Source organism: Sinocyclocheilus anshuiensis, unplaced genomic scaffold, assembly GCF_001515605.1.
Source record: "Sinocyclocheilus anshuiensis isolate Anshui unplaced genomic scaffold, SAMN03320099.WGS_v1.1 scaffold1152, whole genome shotgun sequence".
Taxonomy (NCBI): domain Eukaryota; kingdom Metazoa; phylum Chordata; class Actinopteri; order Cypriniformes; family Cyprinidae; genus Sinocyclocheilus; species Sinocyclocheilus anshuiensis.
Genome location: NW_015551083.1, coordinates 91,439 through 104,194, shown reverse-complemented (window position 1 = coordinate 104,194; position 12,756 = coordinate 91,439). Strand labels below are relative to the sequence as shown.

The 12,756-nt window shown below is 39.0% G+C and overlaps 3 protein-coding genes across 6 annotated transcripts in view; 1 reads left to right on the top strand and 2 right to left on the bottom strand.

Moving 5' to 3' along the window:
• Nucleotides 1-749, bottom strand: part of mep1bb (meprin A subunit beta b) — a 12,081-nt gene extending 11,332 nt beyond the window's left edge. The window contains exon 1 of the mRNA XM_016452611.1: nt 722-749. Coding sequence (XP_016308097.1) covers nt 722-749 — 28 coding nt within the window. The remainder of the gene's footprint in view (nt 1-721) is intronic.
• Nucleotides 750-4,147: 3,398 nt separating this feature from the next.
• LOC107662528 (zinc finger protein 239-like) lies at nt 4,148-8,070 on the bottom strand. Of its 4 annotated transcripts, none has more exons than XM_016452591.1 (3): nt 7,898-8,070; nt 7,689-7,808; nt 4,148-5,303 (listed from the first exon to the last, which is right to left on the bottom strand). In XM_016452591.1, the coding sequence occupies exons 2-3, from the start codon at nt 7,759-7,761 to the stop codon at nt 4,456-4,458; spliced, it is 921 nt and encodes a 306-aa protein (XP_016308077.1). In that variant the 5' UTR covers nt 7,762-7,808; nt 7,898-8,070; the 3' UTR covers nt 4,148-4,455. The 4 variants fall into 4 exon arrangements, with proteins under 4 accessions (XP_016308077.1, XP_016308078.1, XP_016308076.1 ...); XM_016452592.1 differs by having other exon boundaries at nt 7,689-7,811; nt 7,920-8,070; XM_016452590.1 differs by having other exon boundaries at nt 7,920-8,070.
• A 909-nt stretch (nt 8,071-8,979) lies between these two features.
• Nucleotides 8,980-12,692, top strand: LOC107662535 (gastrula zinc finger protein XlCGF57.1-like). Its single transcript, XM_016452601.1, has 3 exons — nt 8,980-9,260; nt 10,284-10,928; nt 11,496-12,692. The coding sequence occupies exons 1-3, from the start codon at nt 9,188-9,190 to the stop codon at nt 12,512-12,514; spliced, it is 1,737 nt and encodes a 578-aa protein (XP_016308087.1). The 5' UTR covers nt 8,980-9,187; the 3' UTR covers nt 12,515-12,692.
• The last annotated feature ends 64 nt before the right edge of the window (nt 12,693-12,756 follow it).

Genomic DNA, 12,756 nt, shown 5'->3' with positions numbered 1-12,756 from the left:
TTTTTTTATTTTAAAAACAAACAAGCAAGCCCTGTCCAGATTTAAAACGTAACGTAATGCAGTACTTTCCATAAAAAGTAACTAAGTAACGTAATTAGTTACTTTTTTATGGAGTAACGCAATATTGTAATGCATTACTTTTAACAGTAACTTTCCCCAACACTGGTTACCGAACGACTGTTGAAAACTGCTGTACTGTCGCACAGAAACTGAAATATCCAGTATAGATTGCTAATAGAGTCACTCACCTCACATCTGCATTGACCGCTAAAGAGAAATAAGAAATGCATGAGAAACAGAAGTGTGTGTGCCGCGGCCCCGGGCCCCATGCTTGAGCTATAGAGCACAGAACACCTGTGGATTCATCTGATATCAGCACAACAATGCTGTAAAAGATGATGGAGCTGATAGGAGAGACAGCAGATCAATGATTGACAGAGCTGTAAATGCTGTGAGATCATTACTTCAGCTCTCACTGGTTCAAAATCACGATAATACAGTCATGAGCAGAACAAAAAACAGGTTTGTCAGAACATTCGCAACAACTAACAGAGTTTCTAATGGAGAAAAATGTATCAGAAACAACACAAGTACCTAAAGAGATAACAGCACTGCAAAAAGTGGCTTTGAAGAAAATTAAAAACTACATAGAAGAAGAAACCTTGGGAAGAGCTGAGATTCAGCAGACGCAGCCCAATCTGTTGGATTACACATATGTTACTTGGAGCCTGGAGCACAAAACCAGTCATAAGGGTCAATTTTTTGAAATTGAGATTTATACATCATATGAAAGCTGAATAAATAATCTTTCCATTGATGTATGGTTTGTTAGGATAGGACAATATTTGGCTGAGATACAACTATTTGAAAATCTGGAATCTGAGGGTGCAAAAAAATCCAAATACTGAGAAAATCATCTTTAAAGTTGTTCAAATGAAGTTCTTAGCAATGCATATTACTAATTAAAAATTAAGTTTTGATATATTTATGGTAGGACATTTACAAAATATCTTCATGGAACATGATCTTTACTTAATATCCTAATGATTTTTGGCATAAAAGAAAAATGTATAATTTTGACCCATACAATGTATTGTTGGCTATTGCTACAAATATACCCCAGCGACTTAAGACTGCTTTTGTGCTCCAGGGTCACATATTAGGTGATGTATTCTGCTACTTTTGAATTACATTTGACATAGCTCAAATATTTCCCAATCTTTGTTCTCAACATCATGAAGTGCATTAAACATTACATATGCCAGGGTTTCCCAAACTGGAGTTCATGAAAGAACTGCAGAGAGTTTGTGAGGAGATGAAAAGCTAATGATGAAATAAATCGTCAAAATATCGGAATCAGGTTACTGTGAGACGGAGTAGCAAAGTTCTTATGTTCAGCGGTTAAGATAAAACTATTAAACACTGAGGGCCAGATTTCCTGATGATGAGACTTGGCTGAATAAGATAAGATAAGATAAATCACAGAGAAAGACAACATAATGACAAGTGTGTGTGTGTGTGTGTGTGTGTGTGAGACACTGAAGCCTGGAGTAATATTATAAAATATATCCAAACAGCATTACTGTTTCTTCTGTGCCAAATAAATACAGACTTGCTGAGCAGAAGAGACTTCTTTCAAAAACATTTTAAAAAATCCAAATTTAATATATATATAACGTGTTAATATATAAACACACTGTGTGAAAAGAACAACACATCAGGCTCTTCAGAAGAGTGCCGTAAAACCCTTTATAACCAGCTAGAGCTAGTAAAGATAACAAGACTCACCCTAACTCATCAGCTTAAGATAACAGGACTGAACTAGTCCTCATACTGACAGAGACTCACAGCTCTGACCAAACCTTCATGCCAGACGGAATAATAAATCCAAAATAATTAGGGATAAATGAAACATACAGACAAAACCAAAGCCAAGACCTTCACACTTTGACTATTACAAAACAGCAAAGAGAACTATACAACCTACTCGATTCGGCCGAGAAAAATATAATGATTCCATTTTCTGCCAAGCATAACTCATTTACTATAATGTACTATTGCTAGATTTCACCAGAGGAAATGATAGTTTATCAGATGTTTCAAGTGCGCACATATTTCCCAATCACACTGAACCTTTGTGTTTTACGTCATGTGTTACATTGTTTAATGTGAATTTCTATATTAGATACTCTAATTCTGTTCACATCATACAGGTTGATATTTCAGACCTGTTGTTGTTGATAGATCTGTGATAATAACCTAGCCTTGAATACATCATCAACCGTTGAGATCAGCCAACTCAGTGAGATAATTTCTTCAGTGGATGAAAAACAGGCCCTGCAGAGCACGTCCTAAAATAATGCTTTATTAAATACAGAATTGAGATACCTTTACATTTGTTTTGATTCAAACGGAGGTAAACCTGTTCTGAGCTCATGAAATAAATCACACGCAGCAGAAGATTAGTGTAGCTCTTTATTTCTGGAAACAGCATAACTGTACACTGTACGCTACATGTTAGTGTGTGTGATGATCAGAGATACAGTCTGAGAACAGACCCGTGACCAACACAGATGGTCGGTTCTCCTCACACCAGCAGACAACAGCTGAGCCTAACAGAGCAAACTGAATCAGAGAAATAACAGACGGCAGGAGTTAAAACGGAGAATCACGATGCTTTTGATTGAACCAGAGATCACGATTCTCCCACGATTCTGAACAGACAAATAAACTGTGACATTTACTAAAGGTTCTGACAAAAAAAAAAAAAAGAATTAATTCAAAAATGATTTTTTTTAAATGGGTTTGAATTTATGATTCAATGACTCACTCATAAAATGACACTAGATGAATTAACTTTTTTGAATGAATCTCCTAAATGAATGATTTGATGTGCTTTGACACTTGATGAATCAGTGTTTTGAACAAACCTCTTTAATGAATGATTCAAAATGACTCACTTAAAAATTTCTCGTTTCATTACCAGATGAATCAGTGTTTTTGAACAAATCTCTTGAATGAATGATTCAATGACTCACTTATAAAGACTTCACTTATTTCATTACTAGATGAATCAGTGTTTTTGAATTAACCTCTTGAATGAATGATTCAATGACTCACTCATAAAGACTTCACTTGTTTCATTACTAGATGAATCAGTGTTTTTGAATGAATCTCCTGAGTGAATGATTTAATGATGTGCTTTGACACTTGATGAATCAAGTATTTTTGAACAAATCTTTTGAATTAATTATTCAATGACTCACTCAAAGACTTCGCTTGTTTCATTACCAGATGAATCAGTGTTTTTGAACAAATCTCTTGAATGAATGATTCAATGACTCACTCATAAAATGACACGTTTCATTACTAGATGAATTAACTTTTTTGAATGAATCTCCTGAATGAATGATTTGATGTGCTTTGACACTTGATGAATCAGTGTTTTGAACAAATCTCTTGAATGAATGATTCAATGACTCACTTATAAAGACTTCACTTGTTTCATTACTAGATGAATCAGTGTTTTTCAATGAACCTCTTGAATGAATGATTCAATGACTCACTCATAAAATGACACTTGTTTCATTACTAGATGAATTAACTTTTTTGAATTAATCTCCTGAATGAATTATTTGATGTGCTTTGACACTTGGTGAATCAGTGTTTTGAACAAATCTCTTGAATGAATGATTCAATGACTCACTCATAAAGACTTCACTTGTTTCATTACTAGATGAATCAGTGTTTTTCAATGAACCTCTTGAATGAATGATTCAATGACTCACTCATAAAGACTTCACTTGTTTCATTACTAGATGAATCAGTGTTTTTCAATGAACCTCTTGAATGAATGATTCAATGACTCACTCATAAAGACTTCACTTGTTTCATTACTAGATGAATCAGTGTTTTTGAATGAATCTCCTGAGTGAATGATTTAATGATGTGCTTTGACACTTGATGAATCAAGTATTTTTGAACAAATCTTTTGAATTAATTATTCAATGACTCACTCAAAGACTTCGCTTGTTTCATTACCAGATGAATCAGTGTTTTTGAACAAATCTCTTGAATGAATGATTCAATGACTCACTTATAAAGACTTCACTTGTTTCATTACTGGAAGAAATCAGTTTTATGAACGAATCTCTATACAGAATGATTCAATGACAAACACATTTTTGAACAGTCACTTGTCGCCACCTACTGGAGGAACAATGTAATCCACACAATCTTTATTTGAAGCATCACTTTACTTTCAAAAGATGATGTACTGTATTTTGATTGCTACTGTAGATATGAGTATTTATATCCAAACTATAACCTCTCATCTCAGTACTTCTGTGACAATTTAAATGTTAGTAACAGAAATAATGACACTGTTTGGTTGTGTAGCTACTCAGATTCCCCTTCAGTTTGCGTCGTCAAGCAAGCACAAACTGAACAGCTCGTTCAGCACAGCTTCTCCGTGTTTACCGCTGAACTGTGCTCGGTGTGTGACAGCATGGGACAGGGCTTTTTTATGTGATTCTGCAGATCGCTGGACTGAGTGAATCTCCTCCCGCAGGCGGTGCAGAGGTAGGGTCTCTCTCCGGTGTGCACACGCTCGTGCCTCTTCAGCGCTCCAGAGTGAGTGAAGCCCTTCCCGCAGTGCGAGCAGCTGTAGGGTTTCTCTCCGCTGTGGATCTTCTGGTGCTGTTTCAGAGCGCTGGATCTGGTGAACGTGTCTCCGCACTCGAAGCATATGTGAGCTCTCTCGCCCGTGTGGATCTTCTGGTGATCGTTAAGACAGCCTAGGCGCAGAAAGCCCTTCCCGCACACGCCGCACACATACGGCTTCTCGTTCGTGTGGATTTTCAGGTGCGCCTTCAGGTTTGACGCCAAAATGAAGTTTTTCCCACACTGCTCACATCTGAAAGCCCGTTCGCCTGAGTGCGAGCGCTGGTGGTCTTTGAGGTTGGTGGCGCACTTGAAGCTCTTCCCGCACTGATCGCAAGCATACGGACGCTCGCCGGTGTGGATGCGAATGTGGCGTTTCAGGTGTCCTTTACAGGTGAAGCTCTTCTGACAGTGAGGGCAGCTGAAGGGCTTGACTCCGGAGTGGATCTTCACGTGTTCGTTGAAGTGTCCTTTATGTGTGAAACTCTTCCCGCACTCGGGGCAGACGAACGCATTACTGGCTTCTTGCGAGACTTTCTTTTTAATTTCTGAGCGACTGAACGATTTTCCTCCACTTTTGAACCCGTCAGCTTCCTGATACGGAAGTTTCACTCTGCTTTCTTCTTTCTCTTGCATCAGCTCTAACACAAACACAGTAAACGGCCAAAAATCAGTAAACAAAAGTGCAACAGCTGTTATACAAAATGATGATCAGTGCTGTATCTTTCCTCATATTATTTAACAATGTTATTTTAGGTGAAACAGCAATTATAAACCACTACCGTACATGACAACTAATAGAAGTTATAAGTATCTTATATTATAATTATAAAGGATTTACAAAACAAAAACTCACTGTGACGTACTTTCAAAAACTGTAGACTGTTTTTTTCACATTCTGGGTTCATTTGGACTCGAAGAATCATTATTTTATAAAACAGTCATAACTTAATATTTTCCTACTAAAACCATATAATATCTGATCAGCAACTTCTCGTTATTTAAGATTATTTTTATTATTTATTTATAACTCATTTCAACATTGATGACATATTAGAACATTTAAGTTCTAATCTTATATTCTAAACAAATAACAATATGTCAGAAAATAAGATTTACTCTGAGAATTACCCCGATTGGAATGAACTCCAAATTTATGAAACCTACATATTTATTTCTATCAAAACAACATTAATATTATTCTAAAAAATAAAAGAGTGTAGCACTGAAACCCTATTGTATTTGTCAGGATGTTTTTGTTATTTTTCCGCCGTGCAGACCATACTGTACGGTCTTAAGAGCTGCCACAGCAATTTGTCGTAGACCCAAGTGTCTTATATCATTGGAATCCTTGGCTCCAAAAAAAAAAAAAATCAAACAAGATTTGATTTCCGGTATGCAAATTTTCCCGCCATTTTTACTTTTGCGAACTAGTCCTAGGTTTTTCGCCCGATCAAAACCAAGCCAGTGCAGAAATATTCTCTGGACAATGAATATCAATAATTATAATTATAATTATCTAAAAAAAAAGTTGCATTTTCGTCTCACCGTCACAAAGTGGCACCAAAACGTTTGAAAGAGGCGGAGCCACTTTTACTAAAACGCCTATAACTCTTGAACAGAATGAGATATCTACATCAAATTTGGTACACATGTGTAAGAGCTCAATCTTTGGTCAAATAAAAAAAAAAAATGCGGCGCTTGACCACTTGGTGGTGCTATAAGAGGGAAAAAATATAAAAATGTTTAGTCCGATCGACTTGGTATGCTGTGTCTTTGTCCAATGAGCCACAAGAGTCTATGAGGACATTTGCGTATGTCAAAAAACATGGCCGCCATCGGCCAATGAAGTTTGAGCACCTATTATGATGCGTTAAAGTCCTCCTGGGACGTTCGTACTTACAAGTTGACAAGTTGTAATTACGACGTCAGGTGCGTTCAAATCAGTTTAGTCGGCACAAGATGGCGGTGTACCTTCTTTTAATAAATTACAAGAAAATACAACAGGGTCTGCACTTTTTTACTTGGATTTCAGCTGCGTAACAAGAACATGACCAATTTAAGTTTATAGGACAACTAAACTATCAATTTAAACAAAAATTTACCGTCAACTACAGACGTTGCATCCATCGATTCCGTCATGTTTCTCATTGACACGCCCCCAACTCGGAAACGCGGGGCTTAAAGAAAATTTCGAGTTTCCCACTCGTAATAACGACTTTGTGGTGGCGTTCATGTGCGCTCAACTTGTAAATACGATCTATCCGACATGACTTGAACGCACCATTAGACAAGGTTAAAGGAGGCTGATCGAAACGAAACTTGGTGGGCACGTTCGACTCATAGCCCTAGAGGTCTGTAACAATTTTGAAGGAAATCGGCCACAAGGTGGCGCCAACGAGATTTATGCCTTGTTTCACACATCCACACAATATTCATATCACTTGATAGAGCTCCTCATACTGAGCAACTTTGCCTCAAGAACCAACAGCGTCAATCAAATCCATGAAATATTTTCAATTATATTAAAATCCAACTTTTGCGAACAAGTCCAAGGTTTTTTACTCAACCTCAATAAAACCACTGCAGCACAATTCTCCGGCCTCTCTAGATCAACAATTAGCAAAAAAAAAATTTGAATTTGACCCCTTTTGGGAGCTATAACGCGGTCGTTTAGAAAAGGGGCGTGGCCAAAATAGCCCATAACTTCTAAACGAAAACTCAAAACTTTAAGCAACTAGGTGAGCACATGTGTCAGATGATTCTTAACAAGCATGCAAAGATTTATAGAGGTTGACCCATAGGTGGCGCTATAACTGCTATAACAGTTAATAAACATATTTCTATGATAAATGACCTGGAATTGCCATAAATGCTCTTTTTAATCACTGATCTGAGACAGACGCGTTACATCCCTCTCTAGTCTTCTCTACTAGCATTAGTTTCTAAACCAACTCTGAATGAAACTGAAAAGCAGATAATAATCGTCAGCAGTCATTAAAGAAGAATTAAGAAACATCACCGACCTCTGTGCTCCTCAGTCTCTTCCTCTCTCTCTCCGTGTGTCTCTGCATCACTCTCCTCTTTAACAAACTCCATCTTCACAGTAATGTCACGCAGATCTCTGATCCTAAATCTGTTTTTTCCTGCTTGCTTGGAAACGACACGTTTACGGAGATGGAAATATTGCCATTTATTGTCCTGAATCCCAGTTCGCACACATCTAGTAACTTACATCGTCTCTACAGTTTTTACACCTCAGAGTTTGTGGTAATCCAGTTCTACCACGTCGTTGAAACGGAGCGCTTTATCGCTTTACGTCGCTTTTCGGAGAAGCAAACCCACCCTTCGCTGCGCGAAACCGAAACGCGTTTCTTCTTCTCTATAATTTCCGGCGGGTTCGGTGCATTTCCGCCCCCTATTGGATGGAGTGAGACGAAAGAAAAACCCTTATATGCTAAATTGACATAGTAGACTGTGCTCTCACAACACTGGTAGATCAAAGACGTTTTTAACTAAAATACCATAGAGTCCATAATCCATAATAACGCTTCCTCCAGTGAGTCAGTGTTCTGGTGTGAATCAGGAGAGAAATCTGCACAGATCAAGCAGCGTTTAAACAGCTCTAAACAAATATGTGGCTGGATTTTGATGAGAGAGACAACAGCAGATGCACTTTTTCATGTTTCACTTTTTCCGGAAGCAATGGTTTGAAGTTAAAAAGATAGCAGATATGTCAGGCTGGTCAGAGATCAGATGTGCTCCAATCACTTAACGTGTACATGAATAAATGCATAATAAAGAACAGAAAAAAGGAGACACGTTTTCGCTGCTGTATCATTCAGCGCACACAAGAACGTTATGCGAACGTTAGAAGAACATTACATTGTATCGTTTTGAAAATGCTATGAGAGCGTTATATTGGAGCTACTGAAAGTTCTGCGAGGATACAAGTAACCGAGAACATCATTTCCTCTCGACACTAAAATGTTTATCAGATATTAAGATGTTATAGGAATGTTGCATTATTTTAAGAATGATTTGTCCTAACATTTAAAGACAGTGCCCAGAATCATCTGCTCTCAGTCTTGTAGATGCATGATCTTCTCTCTCTAGTCTTCTTCTAACAGATGGTGGCGGCAGTGCTCGGCTTTAGTTGGACAGCCGCTGTTAAAGCGCAGAGGAACTCGTTTTTGTGTTTTTGGGGCCCGTGACGCCATCAGGACTGCGCCGGGGCTGCGGAGGATCGAGCCAGAGGAGCTTCGCGTTTCTGAGCCGAATATTGTGCGTTTGATGTGTATGACACGATACGAAAGATGGAGTCATGTTTTACTAAAGTATTCCAGCGACATTGTTACCCTTGATTATTAGATCATTGACTGATGTAAAGTGTAATGATTCATGTGAGGTGTGTTGCTGGGTAAATATTGTAACTTATATGGTGAAATGCCATTGGTTTTCTTCTCATTGATATTATCATCTTAAACGTGACGAAGACAGAGACTTCCTAATATCTGCTGTAAAGATGGAGTTTGTTAAAGAGGAGAGTGGTGCAGAAACATGCAGCGAGAAAGAGGAAGAAACTGAGGAACAAAAAGGTTGGAGTTGATTATTAATTCTTCATTAATAACAAAATACGAGCATCAAAGTAACAAAGCCTTGACAGCCAAAATGCCATAAAATGCGACAAATCTATTTATTAGGGTTGTCGATTTTTTTTTATATCTAATTAATTTATACAACAAGCTGTTTAATTAATCTAATTAATCACACATCAATGTTGGCTGAGAAATTACCCCTGAAAAGATGATTTAATTGTGTGAAATGAGAAAAGAGCATTGAATACGCATTACAAAAAGTAGCTTTAGAAAGAAATATTTTGATTCAACATTGTATAACTAATAGGTTTGTTTTTATTGAATATTGAAATATTAAATAATTTGTTTTAGAAAATTAAGTGATTGAAAAAAATGTTTTAATAAAATGATACTCTAAATATGAAACTAAAACTGCCTGTCTTAATACGCGAGAGTCATTGAGTCATTCACTCAACCGATTTGTTCCAACAGATGATTCATTCAGAAGCGAAGCAAGCGACTTGCTCAATTCGGAGTACTAGCACACTACGCTTACTATTTCTGCCAGAGAAAGATATGCTAAAAGTATTAAGAGAGTATTATATTAGTATGCGTTTACGAATTCAGCAACTATCTTTATGAATGAGTCACTGAATCATTGACTCACTCGATTCGTTCAAATCCACGGATTGATTCAGTAACGAAACACTGCTGTGTGTTGCTCAACAGTTCTGCTGTGGCTTTGACGGGAACTATTTTATTTGTAGAAATTGAGCAGAAAAGGCTTGTCTTTTTAATGTAACACGATATGTTCATCAGCAACTACATCAATGAAAGATGACATACAGGTCTGAGCATGTTAACATGCTTTAACATGTTAATTTGGTGCAATTAATTTGGGAAAAAATAACATGTTAAATTGACACCCCTAGTTATTATAGTATAGTTACATCAGCACATTAAATATCCCTCTATTTGAGCTTTTTTTTGGCCTGTCATATTTGTTGTACTCATTGTTTTTGTTGTTCACTATGTTCACTTTAGACGTGACGGAAGTGAAAGGTGAAAGTCAAGAACTGAATGAGGTGAAGGAGAAGCACCAGAGTCAGGAAAAGTCTTCTAGTTCCTCAGACACTGAAAAGAACGTTTCACAAAAAAGAGCGGACGCTAAAGGCTCGTTCTCCTGCTCTCAGTGCGGAAAGAGGTTCACTCGTAAAGGACACCTGGAGGTTCACATGGTGATCCACACAGGTGAGAGACCATACACCTGTCCTCAGTGCGCCAAGAGCTTCACCTGCAAAGGAAGCCTTAAGGATCACTTCAGGATCCACACCGGAGAGAGACCTTTCGCCTGCCCTCAGTGCGAAAAGAGCTTCACAAACTCAGGAGGATTGAAGAGGCATGTTCGGATTCACACCGGAGAGAGGCCTTTCACCTGCCGTCAATGTGCAAAGAGCTTCCCGAGCTCAGGAGAGCTGAAGAGACACATACGGATTCACTCGCGAGAGAGACCTTACACCTGCCCTCAGTGCGGAAAGAGCTACAAACAGAAGGAGGTTCTGAGGGAACACGCCAAAATCCACTCCGGAGAGAAGCCTTTCACCTGCATGCTGTGCGGGAAGAGCTTCACACAACAGAGCACACTCAAAGTTCACATGAAGGTCCACTCAGGAGAGAAGTTACACCAGTGTCCTGAATGCGGCAGGAGGTTTTCAGAGGTTATGAATGAGTCACTGAATCATTGACTCACTCGATTCGTTCAAATCCACGGATTGATTCAGTAACGAAACACTGCTGTGTGTTGCTCAACAGTTCTGCTGTGGCTTTGACGGGAACTATTTTATTTGTAGAAATTGAGCAGAAAAGGCTTGTCTTTTTAATGTAACACGATATGTTCATCAGCAACTACATCAATGAAAGATGACATACAGGTCTGAGCATGTTAACATGCTTTAACATGTTAATTTGGTGCAATTAATTTGGGAAAAAATAACATGTTAAATTGACACCCCTAGTTATTATAGTATAGTTACATCAGCACATTAAATATCCCTCTATTTGAGCTTTTTTTTGGCCTGTCATATTTGTTGTACTCATTGTTTTTGTTGTTCACTATGTTCACTTTAGACGTGACGGAAGTGAAAGGTGAAAGTCAAGAACTGAATGAGGTGAAGGAGAAGCACCAGAGTCAGGAAAAGTCTTCTAGTTCCTCAGACACTGAAAAGAACGTTTCACAAAAAAGAGCGGACGCTAAAGGCTCGTTCTCCTGCTCTCAGTGCGGAAAGAGGTTCACTCGTAAAGGACACCTGGAGGTTCACATGGTGATCCACACAGGTGAGAGACCATACACCTGTCCTCAGTGCGCCAAGAGCTTCACCTGCAAAGGAAGCCTTAAGGATCACTTCAGGATCCACACCGGAGAGAGACCTTTCGCCTGCCCTCAGTGCGAAAAGAGCTTCACAAACTCAGGAGGATTGAAGAGGCATGTTCGGATTCACACCGGAGAGAGGCCTTTCACCTGCCGTCAATGTGCAAAGAGCTTCCCGAGCTCAGGAGAGCTGAAGAGACACATACGGATTCACTCGCGAGAGAGACCTTACACCTGCCCTCAGTGCGGAAAGAGCTACAAACAGAAGGAGGTTCTGAGGGAACACGCCAAAATCCACTCCGGAGAGAAGCCTTTCACCTGCATGCTGTGCGGGAAGAGCTTCACACAACAGAGCACACTCAAAGTTCACATGAAGGTCCACTCAGGAGAGAAGTTACACCAGTGTCCTGAATGCGGCAGGAGGTTTTCAGAGGCCTGCAATCTCAAAACTCACCTGCTCTCTCACACCGGAGAAAGACCCTTTCACTGTCAGCGCTGCGATAAGAAGTTTTTCCTGGCCGTGCACTTGAAGACGCACATGAGGATTCATGAAGACGAGCGGCGGTACGTGTGTTCGTTCTGCGGGAAGAGTTTTCTGTGGCTGCACGGTTTTAAAGACCATCAGAAAACTCACATCGGCGAGAAACCCTTCGTGTGTCTGGACTGTGGGAAAACCTTCGCTAGAGCCGCCGAACTGAAAGTGCATGAACGGATCCACACCGGAGAAAAACCCTACAAGTGCTCACACTGTGAGAAGAGCTTCACTCAGTCATCTGGACTGAAAGTGCATGAGAGAGTTCACACCGGAGAGAAACCATACCTCTGTCCCTCCTGCGGGAAGACTTTCAGCCGATACGGGAGTTTAGGAAAGCATTTAAAAAAGGCTTGTCCAAAGCTGAAAAAGTGAGCAAGGTTCACATTCAAGTTTAAAACTTGGATGGAGTTGTACCCCAACAAAAGACCATTTAGGATATTTAAGGGAGGTCAAATAATTAGTTTAGAAAAAACTGCCACATTTCATATTAGTGAATAACAGTTTTTTTGCATGTGGTAGCATTAAAGGAGACATATTATGCCCCTTTTTACAATATATAATATAACATTCTGGTGTCCCCAGAATGTGTCTGTGAAGTTTCAGCTCAAAATACT